General features: G+C 35.7%; 1 protein-coding gene across 4 annotated transcripts; it reads right to left on the bottom strand.

Annotated features, from left to right (window-relative positions):
• Positions 1-177: 177 nt before the first annotated feature.
• On the bottom strand, positions 178-18,476 carry LOC107777859 (uncharacterized). Of its 4 annotated transcripts, none has more exons than XM_016598012.2 (18): positions 18,223-18,476; positions 17,884-17,967; positions 15,815-15,996; positions 15,606-15,710; positions 13,526-13,626; positions 11,772-11,850; positions 10,733-10,744; positions 10,575-10,640; positions 9,377-9,445; positions 9,234-9,290; positions 8,287-8,364; positions 6,930-7,027; positions 6,798-6,843; positions 6,560-6,687; positions 5,267-5,375; positions 1,684-1,746; positions 1,521-1,580; positions 178-683 (listed from the first exon to the last, which is right to left on the bottom strand). In XM_016598012.2, exons 1-18 carry the CDS (start codon positions 18,335-18,337, stop codon positions 483-485), a joined length of 1,653 nt encoding a protein of 550 aa, XP_016453498.1. In that variant the 5' UTR covers positions 18,338-18,476; the 3' UTR covers positions 178-482. The 4 variants fall into 4 exon arrangements, with proteins under 4 accessions (XP_016453498.1, XP_016453503.1, XP_016453501.1 ...); XM_016598017.2 differs by having other exon boundaries at positions 15,606-15,730; positions 18,223-18,437; XM_016598015.2 differs by having other exon boundaries at positions 17,864-17,967; positions 18,223-18,360.
• Positions 18,477-19,601: the final 1,125 nt, after the last annotated feature.

The following is a 19,601-nucleotide window of genomic DNA, read 5'->3' as shown; positions in this document are numbered from 1 at the left end:
TAGTAAAATGAAACATCGACACGAAATACAACAACAACCATCCAGTGTAATCCCACAAGTGGAAGTGGGGTCTAGGAAAGGTAATGTGTACGCAGACATTACCCCTACTCTGGGAAAGTAGAGAGCTTGTTTCCGAAAACATCGACACAAAATAAGCACCGAAAAATATAATAGATACGTGACATGTTTCAATAATATTGCTAATAGTAACTCTGTTTGCATGTATAATTGTATTTAAATATAGCATTTTACAGTCAAATCACAGCACACCAACTTCTCTTTCTCCTTCCTGTTTTATTTATTTTACCCTACAAATCTCAGGGATTAGAAAATAGTGTACATCCCATCTCTGCTAGTGGCTTGATCAAATCTTTACATTTCATCTCTGACTGGTTTTCCACTTATTTCTTCATCTTTTATTGCACATGCTATGGACTTATACATATAGTTGCTTACTTCTACACTCTCCGTTCGTCAAGAGTTCAACTTCTACGCCCTCCTTTCTTCGAGAGTTCAACTTCTATGCGCTTAATTTCATCTTTCAACTCTTGTAAAGCAGGCTTGCTAGATCGATCAGTGCTCGAGGTTTTTTTATCACTTAATAGATCCACTAGATGCTTCAAGCACAAGAGGTATTCAGCTTTTACTCCAGGAGCATCACACAATGACTTCTCAGTAACAAACTACACAACAACAAAGATAAAACCATAAGACAGAATATATATTTTGTCAACTAAAAGTAAAAACACTTGATGAGATTCCAAAATAGTTCAACAGAAAATCAAAAAAGGCTCATGCCCCTTACCGATGTCATATTTAGATGTAGAGTAACTGGGAATAGATTTGCCCATAAGTTCAAATAAAAAGTCTTTTGCATATTTCAAAATCTTGATTGTGGGAACCATCTTGACCTGAGTAATTACAATTTTGTAGTTTCTAAATATATGTTCTTCCTTTTTTTCTTTAAAGAACATTATACGCCCAAAAACCAAACTATGTCATGGTTTGCACAAATAAGAATTGAAATATATGCTGCCTCAATCGTGTAAGATGCTATTGTGACATCTAATTTTTCTATCGGAGAGCCTGGACAGGTCTGAAGTCCTTGTACTTTGCTTTCTCTGTCTTAAAACACTAATATACAGAACCTGTAAATTTATCATTAAAAGCACACTAGCTATTACCTCAACAATATCCAGAAAGGACATAGATTTGCCTATCATAGCATGACACATAATTGATAACCAAACATTTGACATCCAAAGGAGAATTTGACTTGCTCCAAGGAAACTATATCTAGAGATAGAAACAGAAGTTCCTCAACTATACTATCCTTGGGATTTTATAATTGGTGTATTCTAAGCTTCCATGTGGTGCAAGAACCAAGAAGAAAAGGTATAACCAGTAAAGCCACAAGATCATGATAACAAAGTTCAAATGCTGATCATTAACTAATATGCATAAATGAATTGACTAAACTAAACTTATTACTGACCAACATAAAACTAAACTGTTCATACCTCCTTATATGCAGAAATGCATTGATGAAGAGCACTTTCAGCCTCAGAGCTATAAGGGTCCTTGTTCAGTAGAAGGGGCAATCAAAAATCAGTTTCATAATGTTTGAAACATCCCAGAGAAACAGATAGGATTATTAATGAAAGACAACCGATATAACCTAACCTTTGATTCTTCACGCTCCAGCTTTGTCATCTCCAACAACGAAAGAGTATTAAGTGATTGCAACTGCAGGCAAATCCACAATAAACCTAATTTAAAACAGGAGGAGTTTTTTAAAATTATTTTTGAAAAAGGGTGCTAGCAGTCAGTCAGTTAAGCCATACAAAGGCAGAAGAGATGAGCACATTCTCCATTTTTTAGGAATTCTATAGATGCCTGAATATTAATACCCAAAAGACCACAATTCTCTGTTGCAGACTCTTGGTAGAGTAATGTGGACTAAGAGGTCCGCAGGACATCAATAAGTGAGGAGATTTAATTGAAATCCGCCATATAGCAGGAAACCCCAAGCAAAACTATGCATTTGCCCCTCTAGAAATTCAGAATTCAGTTAGATAGCGCTTCTTTAGACAAGAGGGGTTGCTCTGATGGTAAGCAACCTCCACTTCCAACCAAGAGGTCGTGAGTTCGAGTCACCCCAAGAGCAAGGTGGGGAGTTCTTGGAGGGAAGGATGCCGAGGGTCTATTGGAAACAGCCTCTCTACCCCAGGGTAGGGGTAAGGTCTGCGTACACACTACCCTCCCCAGACCCTACTAGTGGGATTATAATGGATTGTTGTTGTTAGTTAGATAGCGCTTCTAAAGCTTAAGATTCTTAATTTAAAGATTATACTAAGTCGCACTGATTACTCTTTTTGCAAATACTTTCCTTTCCTGATATGGTGAACTCCAAACGTCAAATCCCCTACCCAGGGCCCAGAAATGGCCCTTTACCATTTTTTTCCTTGGTGACTTGAACCTCAACCTAATGATTGGAGGTGAAAAGTCTTTACCACTAGGCTAAACCTACATCATGTACAAATCATATAGAATAACACCAAAAGATTTTTAAATGGTCTCTTCCATATCCTCTTTTAGAGAGGATAACAAGTTTGAAATGAAAGATGAAACTTCATTTACTTGTCAAAGAAAGGAAGGCTACATTACAGTGAACATTCCATACCAAACCCAATAACTAAAAGCTCCTAGCAGCACAATGGGCTCACTAACCCAAAAAAAAGGGCAAAATGTGAATAAATCCTAAAACAACCTTTAATTGCCCATCCAAAAAGGTTTTGGAGCACCTCACCTTCAGAAGGTTACCCTAGTGCCTTTTCCTCTTTTTTGTCGAATAGTTATTATGTTTTAATGCTTCAATCAGTTAAAGCCCTCATTTTTTTTCTCGGAGAGCCCAATCCTATAAACAAAGAACTGGAGTCCAGCGGTCAAAGAGGTTTGCTTATGTCCTAGAGACTTAGGGTTTGAAACGCTACTGACACGTGATGTTCGCGTTGGAGACTTAGAAAACTTAAAATATGGAATATTAGACTAAGGCTGGTCTAGTGGAGTGACATGGATACTGAGGATTCATATAACCAACCAAAATAGCGTGAGTTGAGGCGTAGTTGTTGAATGGATGAAAAGAATATGTCAATTTATATATTTGTCCATAAATGGAATACCAAATGGGGTTTCTTTCCATCTAAGAAGAAGAAACCCTAGATCGTTATTGTGCATATTTATCCAACATTGAAATCCTGAATCGCCTGAGCTACCTTGGCGCAAAAGAAAAATATGTCACTCCATCTGAGATTCGCATAATTTGCCTAGACTCATGAAGCATCGGTGTGAACTTTAATTATCTTTCCCTCTAAATTGTAACTGTAAACTCAAAAGATAGTAGGAAATGAAATAAATTACAAAATTAGAAGAATTTTGAGAGGATTGAAAGATACATTCTGCTACAACCTGCTTACTACAAGACAACCCAACTGGAAAACCATGAGGCAGAGTTACTTGCTGCTCAGGCACCAACCAATGGGGCAAATTCACTATTAGAAGCGGCATCTTTGGATAGTCTCAAACTATAGTTGTACGCTAAGTTGCTCGGACTCTTCACTTTCAGTGTTGCACCCATGCCGACACGAAGTGTGTGCGGGGTCCGTACCGGATCTGGTTAACCGATTTTGGGTACTTTAACCAAAATTGACGGAGAAATTTCGGACAGATACAATGATTTTTGAAATCAAAACAAAAATTAGGATGAAATTGAAAAAACGAAATACCTTGTATATAGACATTTTATGCCAATCCTTTTTTTTTTTTTTTTTTGATAAGGTAAATTGTATTGATCCAATAGAAAGGGAAAATTCCCTTTTAACAAAGTTATACAGAAAAGTAGAGAATTTACATCAGGACATGATTCTCTACAAAAGACTCCCAAAGATCCACACAAGTGGGGGCTACATGAGTACACCAATAAGCAAGCAAAGATAAAAGACTATTACTAATATTTGAAAAAGGTGACTCAATTCCTTCAAAAGCTCTCCTATTTCTCTCCCTCCAAACTATCCACATGAGAGCTAGCGGTGCTAACTTCCACGCCTTTTGGTTTCTTCGCCTGGTTAGACCTGCCCAGCTCTGTAGCATTTCCCTAACAGTGCTTGGCATCACCCATTTTATCTCCTACTCGGATTCTCTTATTGATCAATATTTATTCCTTATTAGAATACCTTTAAAGTTTCCGCATAATCTCATAATTTAGATACATTTTTATAACTCTAGTTTTAGATATTTAAATTATTTGTCGAATCCCCGCACCCGTATCCGTACCTGGATCCATACCCCTGAATCTTAAAATTTAGATCATGAAAGATACGACCTCTAGATCTGCACCCGCATCGGACACCCGCACCCGAGTCCGAGAAACTTAGGTTGTACGCAGTGTTGTGAAAAGCGAGCGCTTCCTCGCTTAAAGCGAGAAGCGAAGCGAGGTGAGCCATCGAACGCTTCTGTTAGCTGAAGCGTAGCAGATTTACAAAGCGAGAAGTGACGATGCGAAGCAATGCGTAAGAAGCGAGCGCTTCTCTTTATTACAGGGCTGCCAAAAGCTGTTCTTTTTTTAAAACATCATCGACCAGCAGCAACAGAGAAAGAAAGAGGTGACCTAGGGTTAGATTTTCTACACTTTTCAACTTCAAGATCATCAAGTTTGGTCCAGGTATGTGATTTCTTCCTCCTCCTCCTCCTTTTTCTTTTCTTTCACTATTTCAGCGTCCAAATAGCAGCAAAATGCTGGCAATTTTTTTTTTCCCCTTCAGTTCTTCTTTCTCATTCTTCTCCTCTAGGATGCTCATTTTGTGCTTTAATTGATGCTACTCTTTAGTTTTTACATTGAAGTATTGAACATTTGCTTACAGTTACATGTGTTGTCTATGCAGTATTTTTTTTAATATCTTTTTTAAATTCCGCTTCACTTCAAAAAAGCAAGCGCTTCGCTTCTCGCTTCTCATTTTAAGCAAAAAGGGGCTTGTCGCTTTTCCTCGATTCACACTCTTCACAACCAGCTGGTTGTACGTTAGTGCATCCAAATACAGGAGTACCATATACCCATATGCCTCTACTTTACAAAAAAGAAAAACAATAAAGGATCTCACAATTTTAACATCTTAAAACAAATATTGGTTGGATTGCTTAAATAACAGAAGTTAGCAGAGGATAACATTTAACTGTCTCTCTTCACAAACAATCAATCATGGGAACTGACCAGGATCATCATTGCTGATTGCCTGCTCCTTACTGTTGTCATAGATGCTCCATAAGACTGTTTATTTCCTTTCCCTTTCATGGAAGGCACCAGATTTCCCCGAGCCACACTACAATCAACAATTAAGAAAAACAATAGACTGAGAAAAGTTGTCATGATGTCACCAATATTGATAATGGACAAGCTTGTGGGACCACTTTGCAAAGGAATGATTTTAGTTTCTCCGAGATAAGGTGAGGTATAAGTTACATAATGGCATAAATATCACTCATCAGAGAGAGATATTATCCTGAGCAAGACGAAAGACTCCTCAGGAAGGAAATCTCAATTCCTTACTCACTTGTAAACTGCATCGAGTAGCAGTTCCTTTGACACAAAAAGACACTTTAAACTCCTTGCTACCAATTACACATTTGATACAAAACTTGGTAACTTAAAATTCGAGCAATTGTTACTAAGTTCAAATGAGTTAAAACTACCATAATTGATCAGCATACATAGCTAAACAGTCCCAGAAGAAATTGACAACTAATATGAGTTCATGCACTCAGGACACACGAAACTTTTTTTAGACTTGAGGTTCAAAGAGAAACCTGCAACACTGGACAGTGGACAAATTCCAAAACCTCATCACATAATTGTACAAACTAACGAACCAAGATACACGGCCATATATGGTTGTCAGTGCTGAATTGCAGAGCATGGAATATAGCCCCTTGATGCTTACGTGGGTAGTCACGAGAGAAGACAGTAAGCTAGCCTTTGAAGGAGTAGAATATCCTTTTGTACGAATGAGAACTAGTCTTTATCGCCCTCGAAAATCTTAATGCACTCATGAGGTTACAGTTAGTAGATAATTCTGCCACTTTTGCTCTGGTGTACGTGTTCCGCCTTTTGTATTTAACTTGTATACCTAGAGATTTACAATTATTATCTTACCAAAAATATATATAGTGGTCATGCGATTGATTCTGCCTGTGACGTTTCTCAAATTGTTGGTCCCAAACCTAGATAAAGAAGGATTGCAGTATATTGACGGTCGGTGTAAAACTAGTTAATTTCGCTTGGGATTAAGGTGTAGCGTAATCGTATGATGCACTCAACGGAACTGCTGAATCTCAAAAAACAGAAAACTAAATCTAAGCGGATACTAACAAAACAAGAGATATTTCAAAATTGAACGTGGACAAAAACAATTATACCTGTAAGAGATGATACTAACGTCAAAACTAGTTAACAGAGAAATGTAAGACGAAAATATAAAAGAAAACCAAAGCTAAGACTAATAAATACCTTATCGACTTGCTTAAAAGATCTTTTGCCATATCAAGCTCAGCCCTTGCTTGATAAACATTACTTTTCTGGAGCTTGTTAGAGTCGAGCATTTTCACTCTTGCAATATGTAGGAAATTCACAGCAATCTATTAATGAAGAAGGATAAGGGAAATTACACAGAATTCATAGTATTAAATCAACAGATAATATTATCATCCTGAATTGCTAGTATATGTCGAGAATTTAGAGGAAAAACCTGAATATGGTCTTCAGGGAGTAAAGCTCTTCGGGCATCAAGACACCTGCTCAAAAAATTATATCATGTCATGCTTTATCAGTCTTAAAAGCTTACACCTTACTCAGTAATTAATTAGGATACATGATTCACCGTTCTAAAAGCTCTTGAGCTTCTTTCAAGTTTCCTAGCGACTGAAGGGTCAAGGCCAGGCGTTCAGCTGCAACTACAGTCTCTAAAGAATTCCAACCCTGTAGATATGAGTAACAACAAGTGAGAAAATGACTATGGATATAGAGTAACAAGGTTTGGAAAAATAGAATAATTTCCGAAGAGAAAAAACAAAAATTATGCATTAGAGTTCAATGATTTTGGTCCAACTGAACTCTAGAGGCTTTAAAAGGAAATAAACACCATATATAACCAGAATCTTGCTGGAGATCCTTTTATTTCAATTTCGTAGCATAAGCATCTTCAGACAAGAAAATTTGGAGGTAAGGTTTAGCACGAGGTAAAATTTCTTCATCAAAGTCACAGTTTTTCCCTTAAGAGATATTAAATCAGAAAGCATTAGAATATTCTTGCATTGTGATCACGCTATTTTACTAGCTTAAGCAGCTCTGTCATATTGCTGGAAACTGAAAACTAGTGCTCTGCTTTTCCGGTAATGCTTTTCCATGGAGACACTAGCGAATGATATTGCAATGCAGGCCAGGCACCATACTACTGTCAGCCCCAAAATAAACATTCCCGTCCTTTTGCATTCGCTAAGCTCTTGAATCAAAGATTTAAATTATTCATGTTTCATCCATTTTCATAAATTTGAATTAAATCTAGGAAACCCTACAAAAATGTCCTTGCTTTGCCTGTTACCTTAGTCACAAAGTTATGTTTAGACTGCTACACTATCACACTGGATCTGTAATTTCATTCGGATGTTGCGGACAGCAATAAAATAGAAAAAATTGGACGGTTTCTCTTCTCTTTATATTTTTCCTTTTTTGGTCATTGAACAGGTAAGAAAGAAGGGGAACCTCGGAGCAACAACAAAGTTGTCTCTGTGTGATCTATAAGTCACACGTTCGAGCCGTAGAAGCAGACACTAATGCTTGCATTAATGCTGTCTACATCATGCCCTTGGGTGCGGCCCCTCCACAGATGTTTGCGTCAATGCGGGATGCTTTGTGTATCGGTCTACCCTTTTTAACAGTTTAGAAAGAGATCTAGAGGTAGATCTTGTTTTCCCATTGAAACCAGAAGGGAAACAAGTTTTTAAAATTGAAACACTCAATACTGATTAAAAGAAAATTGAAATTTTTATTCACAATTTTAATATCTACAAAACAAAGTTAAATCAGTATTATGCACGTTAAACTACTAGCCTAACAATGAAGATGTCAGCAATCCAAAAACGGATAAAACGAACTGGAAGTATAACTTCAGGTAATCATTTCTAGAACAGATAGAAACAATAAATATTATCCCCGGAAAAAAAGAGAGGTTGGCAGACCTTTGCTAATTCCATAATATGCAGGATCTTTCTCAGAACGTTCTCAGCCTCCTCGTTTCGGTCAGATTTAATATATATCTATAAAGGAGAGTAGATTGTAAGCTAACTTTACCAAGTAATTCAGATTTTTGTGACAGACAAAAGCAGGTAGATCTGTTAGAATTACATATGTTGATTTGTGCAGTAGCTCAATACTTTCAGTATTCTAAGACATGGTATGCTTATTAGTAAAGGACGAAAAAAGAGATATCAGCAGCCTAAAAGAAAAGAACCATACGCAGATGTATTCAAGACTTCAAAGAAAATAAAATAAAAGGACTTAGAAACCCCAATTACAGCAAACCAATCTTTTGCAATGTGTTTCCCCACGTAGAGAATGACAGATTTCATTTCAAGAAACTTCCTTAGTGTACATGTACCATGCTTTTTTTCTTTGATCACTACGATGCAAGTTGTTGAATTAATACGTAAAGAATGTTCACCGGTGTCATATGACATTAATTAGACAGATCACCAATTATTCAAATCGCAGAGCTAGTTAAGACCAGAGTTATTACCCTATAATAGGCTAATGAATCAATTAGCTATGCAAAGGCTTGGAATGTACCTTGGAAAATATCTAGCTTATGATACCAGGTCATTTTGCTCTTTCTATGCTTGAACAAGTCTTTTCCAGGACAAATACATGCATAGCTGTTAGGAGGACATATTCAGATAGCAGCATTTAATTAATCTTCTGTAGTATCCTTTTGTTGGGTAACACAAAGTTTAAGTCTCAATCACACAGAATTGACCCAAAACTTTTTCGAGTAAAAGAAATAGTGCTCTGTTCAACTTTAAGCTAGATCAACTGTACCCAGTGAGAGTAACCTCAATGGTTTTTACTCTATGCACAATCAACATTCGCATAACCTTGGAACAAATGCAAAAAAGCCTGGAAGCACAACCTCAGCTAGCTGTCGCAGCCTCTTGGTACATATCATTGATTCACCTTGACCTCCATCCTACAATGGTAAACAAAATTGTAAGAACAGAAACACAGATCAATTATAGAATACCCACAATCAGCATGTGTAACAAATTTAGGGACCTCCAAAATCCGAATAGAATCGCGAACCAGAGCCTCTGAATCCTTGTATTTTCCCTGAAGATACAGCACCTGGAAGTGGAGTGGGATTCTCTTGTCAGACAAAGTTATTAAAGATTACATAAGAAAAGACTGCCCACCAGCAGAAGTGGTTTCAGTTTCGGGAGAGGCACTAGAAATTATATGCACCATATTTTCAAAATTTAATTTTGTCTACATTTTCTATTTAGCCAAAAGCATATAAATGTAGATGCGAACTACTGAATAAAAAAAGGAAAAGCTATCAGAAAAATTAAGTGAAAGAGAGGAAACATAAAACATATACACAGGAAAAAACTCAACCATTAAACATAAAATACAAGATGAAGTGCTTATTTCTGTTTCACTTTTGGTGTAAGGAAGATTTTGTACACGATGTAGATTCAATGATAGATATCATAGGATCACTGTAGTAGGAGTTGAAAGATAGCCGTGGTTTTGCTCGTTTTGATATATGTATCTATGGCCTTAGCACAGCCATATACACAGGAAAAAACTCAACCATTAAACATAAAATACAAGCCAAAGAGCTTTAGCTACAAATTAGATTTTAACAAGAATAAGAGATTGAAGATAAAACAAAACTTGAATGAGTGAGATGCATATAGTTGCAGAAGAAGAAAAGGATAGATTAGAGATATTGCATCTATGACAATGGAAACAATAAGAGGCAGAAGCTGTAAAGGAGATTACTTCAAAGTTTGACATTTCTTGGCTAAGGGCATTCATTAGGTAGCTATTTTTCCCTGTCTTCTTGTGTTTTTGTTTTAAGAGGAGATGTCTTTATTTTATTGACTTTATATCAACAGATAGAATGCATCATTACAGCCATTGTGAAATATTCCCAAATCCTAACAGGAGATAGAGAGAAAGTAAGTAATTAAGTCCATGAACAAAATTGTGTATCCCTCTCATTAATTGTTTATTAGCTACAGGAAAGCTCGGTATCTGGTATTCCACTTGTTTGCTTGGAGATGTAACTGCGCCCTATTCTCCATAGTTGGGTTAGCCTCCATTTTAAACTGGTTACAAGAAGTTTGTAATCAATACAAAAGAATTGGCCTGTTCTGCCCGAGACTTGGGGTGTCTAACAGGAGACAAACTTTTCTACCAACCATAAGGATTATATGAACATGAAGTGGAGCAGAAACTGTGGTATTACTGTTCCCAGATGATACATGGTGTCAGCATAGTCCGGATGAGCCTCCCCTAAGACACGCCTCTTAATCTACAAGTTTAAATGGTGAAAGAAATATATTTAGAAACTTAATAGCAACAACTGAAGTAATTACACTGCAAGTCATGGTAATAACATCATACCTTTAAAGCGCGCTGCCATGTAAATAATATGGACGAAAAAGAAAAGAAAACGATATCAGTAATAGATACACAAGAGCACTTGAAAATTTTGAAGAAGAAAAAGAAAGGATATTGTCAACTAAAAGCTACAGTTCAGATTAAAACCGACAATCATGCCTCAAGCATGTCAAAAGAACTACTGCTGAGGGCAACATTTTATCACTCCCACCATCCAAATTAAATATATACTGTTCTATACCAAAATTATATCCACTGAGTTGAAAAAGGAAGGTTCAGTCATATGCTTTGCGGAAAGCTGCATAAGCACTACTCTTCCACTTCTTAATAAACATTTCTCTTATTTTGATTATGAAGAACAGAAAAAGTAATCAACGGCCCCAGCATGTTCCCTTCATATAGGCAATCCAAATTTTCAACTAGTTTGTGCCACGTCAAAGAACACATTCAATATGTGATACAGGTATGCCCAACTTCAGCATAGTTTGATAAGGTTAATTAATTTCAACTAGTTTCAACTTGAATGAATCTCGTGCTCCATGCTCAAGTCAGCATTAGAAGCATTTAACTTAAGAGTAGGACTGTTTCCAATGCTAATACCTAAGTTTAAAATCACATAATATAAGCCATTCTTGAAAAGTCAAATCGTGTACACAAAAAGAAGAAGAAAAATGATGCACACAGGATATCATGGCAAGAAGGTGGTATAACAAAGAAAATCAAGATACGCCAATGTGACCCAAAAAAAGAAAAGGTCAAATGACACAGCAAGCTTGGATCCAATTCAAGTCCTTCAATAAAGAATACATTATACCAAGGATGTTTGGAATGGAAACGCTACAATATTATGTCAGCTGAGCAGATAAGATCCACAACTTCTAAGCAAACCCATCCAGTGGCTGGGGATAATAAACTACCCCCGAGATACACACCATCTTAAGAAATAATACAACAATATCATGAACATGACTTTAATGTCATAAAAGTTTTGTGAATCAGAATTGCAAAGAAATTAAGTGTCTGAAAATGTTTGCTCATTTACCTCATAGACACCACGAGCTTGTTCCAGTTTTCTTTGCATAAGATAGAATTGGCCTAGATTGTGAAGGGCTGCCCCAACTCTACGACACAAAAGAAAGCATATAAGGGGAAGTGATACTCAACCTTCAAGCGAGTAATCAAAAATGCAGCTAGATGGATTAACGAAGTAACTCTCACTCTATACTAAATTTGTGGCCTTGGAGATTAACTATGATATATCTTCCAACAAGATTTGTATAGAGGCAATGCATTTCCTAACCAGCAACACGATACTGACAAGAGCAAATCGATCATTATGCAACTAATGGAGCATCTTGCTTCATAAGGAATGCTGAAGATGTTTTACATATGGGTCGTATTATAGACCTCATACAATACAGTTGGCTACCCTGAGTTTCAAAAATATTCCTCCAATTTCCTTACTTCGTAAGTCATTTATTCTTTAATTACTATTTCTTAACCATGGAACCATGATAACTTACAACTTGAGATGAAAATAAGAATCACGTACTTGCTGTTCACACAGGACAGGGAAGATATCACGCAATTTCAGGCTCTCATAGTAGTTGACGATGGCGTGCTATATTTATCAACCAAATCTAACTCTCTGAATTACTGTCTGCATTTAAGATACCAACATATCTAAACAATAGATCCTACATTTATTTCCTCGTCGCATGGAAAACTAAATGTCGACAATCTTCCCTTTCCTTGTTCTATCCTCTTGTTCTCTAGTACACCATCAGCTTTATGCATGGTTTGAATAACTATGCCAAAAACTCTTCCATTTACTACTGCTCTCCACTTATACTGTTATAAACCGTTTCAGCATTCCTTTCCCTATATAAATGGCTGAGTACTGTGTAGAACAGCTGCAGCACCGCTAATAAAACATGGGGAATAAACACTGGACCTCGAAATCCTAACTTTTATATAAATGTTTAAGATGGATGTGAAGTTAAGATTAGAGAAGATTAGAAATGATCACATCCAAAGAGGGTGCAAGTAGCACAAATTTAGGATAAATTAAGAGGTAACACTTGGCCATGTCCTAAGTAGACCTCCAGATGCATCAATCAGAGGTGTGACAATATGATGATTAAAGGTGATAAAAGAGACAGGTACATCTAAACTCACATGGAGAAAAGAAGTTTTGAAAGACCTATAAACTCTCGGAATCAATTTGGACTTACTAAGATGAAAAGACACTGAAGGTACAGGAGTAAACAAGTGTTTATGCAGGATAACTGTGAAACCTAGAGAACTCCTTTTTGTCTAAAAAGACGAATAATTTAGTATTGGAATGAAATGGACTTTAATAGAGCAAAAATTTTACGTAGAAAATTCATAAAACTGATCCAACCACTTAAGGAGGCTTAGTTCATTGATTCATTGATTGAATATAAAATAATTGGAGCCTAGCATGCAATGATTCTTTCGTATAGAAAACCATGGAAGTAGTCAGATCTGCTGATAGTTTGACCTGTTTGCAAACTTTGAGGATTCACCATGTTTCTTTCGACTCAACCTAAGTGTCAGGCTCGGACACAGCTGACCTCACCTTGGGCGGTATTAGAGTAGCAAGGTTCATATATAAACTGATTCTACTCAAAATTTGACCCATGAGAAGAGAAAGGTATTAATTAAAAACCAATAAACTCATGTACTAAGATAGCACACATATGAATGCCCCACAACCATGTGTCTCCACAATAATATAGGAAACATATTCAAGAAAAGTCATCTCACACCTACCGAACATCGTCTTGTCCAAATGATTCCTCGAGTATAATGATTGCTTCCAAGTACATAGGTTCTGCTTTATTAAATGCCTTTTTGACTCTATACAGCTCTGCCTGTCAAAAAAACAACAGAACCAATAACCTTTCTATATAGACTAATCAGTCAAGTAGAAAATGAGTTTCATGCAAACTTGTTACTTAAAATTAGAAGTATTCACTCCATTCTTCATGTGGCATATTTTTAATATAAGAAATCAAAGTAATGGACATTTCATACACGGGTGATTTTACATTGTTATTGGATTCATCTAAAGATTCAATCTGAAAATTGGAGTCTTAATAAGAAATGAGAATCAGCACGCCTCCAATAACCTAATTTTGTAAAGTATGGCCATTATTATTTTTGTTTCTGATGAAATAATTGGCTTCATTGATATCATCAAGAAGATGCAAATTATTACAAGAAGCTTCAAAAAACCAAAAAGACCGCCTGTTAGCTTACTACATCCTGTATATGCTAACTTAGATACAAAGAGCTAACAAAGTTCACAAATGTTTCTGGGGAATCTACAAGGGAAACATTTGCCCAGCTAAATATAAACAAAAGGCATTTAGCTTTTAGGGTGTGGTTAGGAGTTGAAAGTCCGTCAAAGCATCTTCTATTTCTTTCATTCCATATGCTCCAACAAATACAAGCAGGTATCATTTTCCAGATATTCTTGATGGTCTTATCAACTTTCCAGCTGCCCCAGCTCTGAAATGCCTCCTTTATATTGTTAGGCATAACCCAGCTAATACCAAAAAAAGAGCAAAATATGCTCCAAATATCTGCTGCAACTCTACAATGTAGAAATAGGCGGTTGTTGGTTTCTGCATCCCTTTGACACGTGTAGCATCTATTAACTAACTGAAAGTTCCTTTTAACAAGGTTCTCCTGAGTCAAACGTGCCTCATAAAGTGCAGTCCAGCTGAAGCAGATGACCTTGGGTGATAGTCTGGTTCTCCATATTAATTTCCATGGCCAAAGATCGGTAATTCCATTTCTAGCCATTATTAGCTTGTACCCTGCCTTCACAGAATACCTACCATCACTTACTCCTCCCCATCTGAACTTATCTGTGATGTGCTCATTTAGTGTGACGCCATGTAGTGCCTCTAGCAGTCGAACATAATCAGAAACCTCCCAGTCCTGCAAATTCCTTCTTAGAGTAACATTCCAAATGGGGCCATCCTTATTTTGAATGACTGTAGAGTCGGGATCACTTGCAATCCGGAACAGGTTGGGATAGTCAATCCTTAGGGCTGAATTCCCAAACCATTTATCCTTCCAAAATTTGATTTGTTGCCCATTCCCAAATGTAAGGCAGTGGTGTTCAGAGAATTCCTCCCACAATCTGCGTATGCACTTCCACACTCCCACCCCATGGGGTGCTCTTATGAGTTTAGTGCACCAATTGCCTTGAGTTCCATGCTTAGCATTGACCACCATCTTCCACAAAGGTTGCTCCTCTTGTGTGTACCTCAAAAGCCACTACATCAGTAGGCATTTGTTGTGAACTGTCAGGTCCTTGATTCCCAATCCTCCTTGGTGTTTTGGGAGGATGACCTTTTTCCACTTCACCAAGTGAAACTTATGCTCAATGCTATTCCCTTCCCAAAGAAAATTTCTATTTATCCTGTCCAACTGATTTAACACTTTGCAGGGCATATGTAGTGACAAGTAGTATGTGGGATGTTGTCTAGGACACTATTGATTAGTGTGAGTCTACCATCTTCATCAAAAAAAAAGATTAGTGTGAGTCTACCACCTAAAGTATGGGCATTATTGATTGACTTCCTTGGCATCTACGAAATTAAATGATCACCCCAAAATAACTAACATGCAAAAATGCAACTTGAAGACTATCACTTTCCAAATTACCAGTACTTGATGATTCAAAAATACTTAGCAGCCATAGCATTAGCAACAATTTTGAAATATAATGTTAAGAGTAACAGGTTTTTTTCTTTGATAAGGTAAATAATTTTATTAATAGCCTGAAGAAGATATTTTAAGAGCCTGAAGGACAAAAAGCATCTTATAGTGGACCTACCAGATTGTTGTATGCAGATGCAACATGTGGATCCCTATCTCCAAAACCCTCCTTAGCTTCTTGCAGTGCAGAGAGGAACAGTTTTTCAGCTTCCTCAAGTTTTCCCTGGTTGAATAGAATTACTACTGCAAGTTCAGAGAGTATGACCACCAAATTGAATTGTAAAGAAAAATACAAAGTATCAGTGATAACATAGGAGGCCTGCATGCCTGTAGAAATAAATCCCTTCCACTGTCTGTAAAGACTCTCCATTTGGATGTGTGTATATTAGATATCACAGACCCATCCTCAATTTTGCGCAGGTCACTTATTTCAGCATCAATTCCAGTAGTTGCTGGAGTAGAAACTTCTTCTGCCAAGGTAGGAGTGACATTTACTCCAAGGATAAAAGCTGCAGTAGGAAAAAACAGTTAATGCTTTATAGAAATAGGTTTGTTGGCAATTTACATTGTACATGGCTTCAATAACGAAATTTCTGAAAAACAACAACATTTTGAGATAGATCATGAAAGCACTAAAAATGTCCATGCAAATGTATCTTGTGTCATAACAGAACGTTCTTTCTGCTATATAAGACAGCACTCACATAGATCAGAACTTGAAGGGCAAATAAGAAGCATTAACGACTTCAGAAATGTCATATACTGATAACTCAAACCATCTCGATATAACTAATAAGCACTTCAAACCACACATTTGTGAACTAAATTCACTAAAGAAACAGCCAAAGACCCAAAAGTATGAAAAAGAAAAGGTCAAGAGCAAAGAACTCGGAAACATCATTCAAGCAGATCAGCCAACATACATATGCATATACCAAACACTTGAATAATAGTGCCGATATATGAGGATCCTTACTTTAAGATGTTAATTTTAGAATGTTGAATCAAAATGAAGAAATCAATGGTCAAAAAAGTGAGGCCCTCATACATGAAAAGGAAAGGAAAAGATAGGAAATTCTGCAGTAGAACACACATTCTCAAGGAAAAAACTCAGAAACTCTCTTCCATCCTCAACTCTAGCTCAACATATTTAAGGAGAATGTGGAAACAGGCTTCGCTCATTCAATTTAAATTGATAACTTGTAGAAATTGAAAACAAACAATAAACTGATCTCTTTCCTCTCTACAATCTAAGTCTTCATTGATTATGTAGAATGTAATTATTTAACATGGTATTCTGGCAATACCTTAATATCAGATAATTGCTACAGGTATATTTAACTACAATTGAAGATGGGAAAATGATCCCCTTTCTTGTCCCGCCTCCCAACCCAACCCAACACCTTAAATTTGCGAAATATCTATAAGTACCCTAAATTCCAACCCCCCCCCCCCCCAAAATGAAAGTTAAGGGTTGTACTATGAAAAGAATAAGAATTCTAGTGCATCATTTGTAATCCAAGTAAAGCAGACAGTATTTCTTTAATAACAAGCTCTACTTTATATATGTATAGACAGACGCTTGCCAAAGTAATGAAAAATAAGGAGACAAGCACAGTGACTAGAATTTTTTTTTCTTTCACTAACCTGTAGCAAATAGGTAACAAAACCATGAAAATTTGGGTAAAAAAACAAAGACTCTAAATTTGTTTGCTGACTAGCAATTCAATATGGTTACTTATCGCTTTAAGAAATGCACTAAACTGCAAATCAAGGTTCCGATTCATGAACTTATATAGCTTGAAGCACTTATCCATTCGTTTTAACTTTTATTTTAAGTGATCTTAGTACAATTTGTGCTCACGTCGTTGATAATTTTTTCAATGATTCCTGCTTTCTTCACAATCACAAGAGGAGGACAAAACGAAGAAAACTATAGAGAGTGGAGATAAAACCAGATATGACATCATGCCTGCATAAATTTAATGTCAGGACATATGGTGCTCTTGAGAAAATCATCATTTTCACTATAATGATGATATATACAGGAAGATGTTTTCTTTTAAAGTAGAACTTTTTTTCCTGGAGTTAAAAAAAACAATTACAATAAAAACAAATGTTTCTTGCATATTGAAATGTATGGTCTACTGTGTTTGAGCCAAGAAACAGTTAAAAGATCTATAGGACTGCACTGCAATATTGCCCCTGCGAAAATGTTGGATGAATATAGACATGCAACATATTGGTAATGGATATAGCTGATATGTATTGTTCAGAAAATATTAAATACGTTACAAGCTAAAACATAGACATACGACATCAACAAATAAATGGAAAACTGAGTAGTTTAAAACAACAATTTAACTTTCGGATTACCCCATAAGAGTAGTAAATACCCGCTTGTCCAAACAGAAAAATCCATTGAAATGAGTCTGAAAAGTACCCTCCAGAACCAAGCTGACTTGAAAATCTATATTTTCCTGCCCAAAAAAAAATAAAATCAATCAATCAATTAATTATACCTCAATACCACACATTAATCATAGAGTTTAATATCTAAAAAAAAAAAAAAAGTGACACCATATATTAGAAAATTAGGATTCTTATAACCTGGGACAGACAAGAGTACCTTGTTCTACATTGTAAAAATTCCCAAAAATTGTGATAATTGAACATAATTTAATACGAAAAAAGAAAATATTTATCCTAATGAATAGTAAAATTCAAAAATTTACCAGCATTAGATAGTAAAATTTGGGAACTTCGCTGAATTGGAGTAGCAGGAAGTGATTGAGGTGAAAAACGGAATCTTCCAAGCAAATTAGCAGATGCTTTTCGAAGAAACATCATTTGATTAAATCCGAAAATGAACTATATGAATTTGAAAATTAAAGAAAAACTATGAATTTTGTTGGGTTTAAATTTACTAAAACCATAAACCCTTTGAAGGAGACGAGTCGGTTGGAGTTTTTTCATTTAAAAGGTACCTCGTATATAAATTTTATCCGAGGTAATTTACAGAAATATAGCCAGTATATTTCTTTACAGAAATCCCTTTAAAATATAGCATCTTTACAGAAATAGCCAGTAGGTTCCACTATTTGCTTTCCTAGCCAATATATGGTATAAACTAATTATACACAAATTGTATATGGATTAAAGGTTAATTCTTATCTAAAATAAACTCATTCTACTAAATAAAATTTGGATCAAACTTCTATAATATAAAGTTATCAGAAAAATATTTGAAATTTTAGATTTTTATGAGTATTTCTATGTGGATTAACGACTTTAATAGTGTGCCACAAGTATATACCGTCCAAGGACTAATAACTAATAAGAAGAAATTCATCACATTGTACCTACAAGTTCAAGTCCTACAAGATTTTACATATTTTACGACAATGATAACAATAATAACAACTAGTTACATGTTCAATTTTCACTTCATTAGCCCCAAAATATAGAAAGAAAACATTTTATGCTTCAAATTCAACGTTACTTCTAACGAATGACATGTACTTGAACAATTACAATATGTAAACTTTGATGAAAAATATGTACATGTTTATCGTTAACCTATATCGCAACACTCATTTTTTATCTAGCTCCCGTTTGGCCATAAAATTTGGGAGCTTTTTTTCAAATGTTGTTTTCAAGTATCTATTTGTTTATAGATTTTAATCATATTTTAGCGGATTTTGAAAACAAAATCATGTAATCCCAAAAACAACTCTAGAGTAGTTTTTGAAGTTTTTTATTCACAAAATTTCAAGTTCTTTTCAAGTAAAATATATGTCCAAATACAATTTCAACTTACAAAAACTATTTCTCATCTCATCTTCGAAAACTCATCTTTTCATGTTTCAACTAGGGGTGGGCATAATATGGGCAAATACGATATTTTTGGATTTTCGGATTACGGATTGGATTTTGGATTTAATTTTTGAAATTTTTGGATATTGGATTTTGGATTTTGGATTTTTGGATATCCGAAAATCTAAAAAATTTATACTTTATATTTAATCTATTACCCATATGTCAGTAATAATAAGTTCAATACTCTACCCATTAGATATTATCTCATATATTCAATATTAATTATTAAGTTACT

The sequence above is a fragment of the Nicotiana tabacum genome, chromosome 13 (genome assembly GCF_000715075.1).
Source record: "Nicotiana tabacum cultivar K326 chromosome 13, ASM71507v2, whole genome shotgun sequence".
Lineage (NCBI taxonomy): Eukaryota > Viridiplantae > Streptophyta > Magnoliopsida > Solanales > Solanaceae > Nicotiana > Nicotiana tabacum.
The sequence above is the reverse complement of the archived record's forward strand: the minus strand, read 5'-3'. Positions and strand labels throughout refer to the sequence as shown.

Excerpts from the sequence above, each read along its gene's own strand:
- LOC107777859 (XM_016598012.2), bottom strand. The coding sequence starts at position 18,337 with ATGATGTTTCTTCGAAAAGCATCTGCTAATTTGCTTGGAAGATTCCGT. Across the intron at positions 15,997-17,883 it reads TTTTCTGTTTGGACAAGCGG|CTTTTATCCTTGGAGTAAAT; the intron begins GTATTTACTACT and ends TTCCTACTGCAG. Across the intron at positions 684-1,520 it reads GCATTTCTGCATATAAGGAG|TTTGTTACTGAGAAGTCATT; the intron begins GTATGAACAGTT and ends GTTGTTGTGTAG.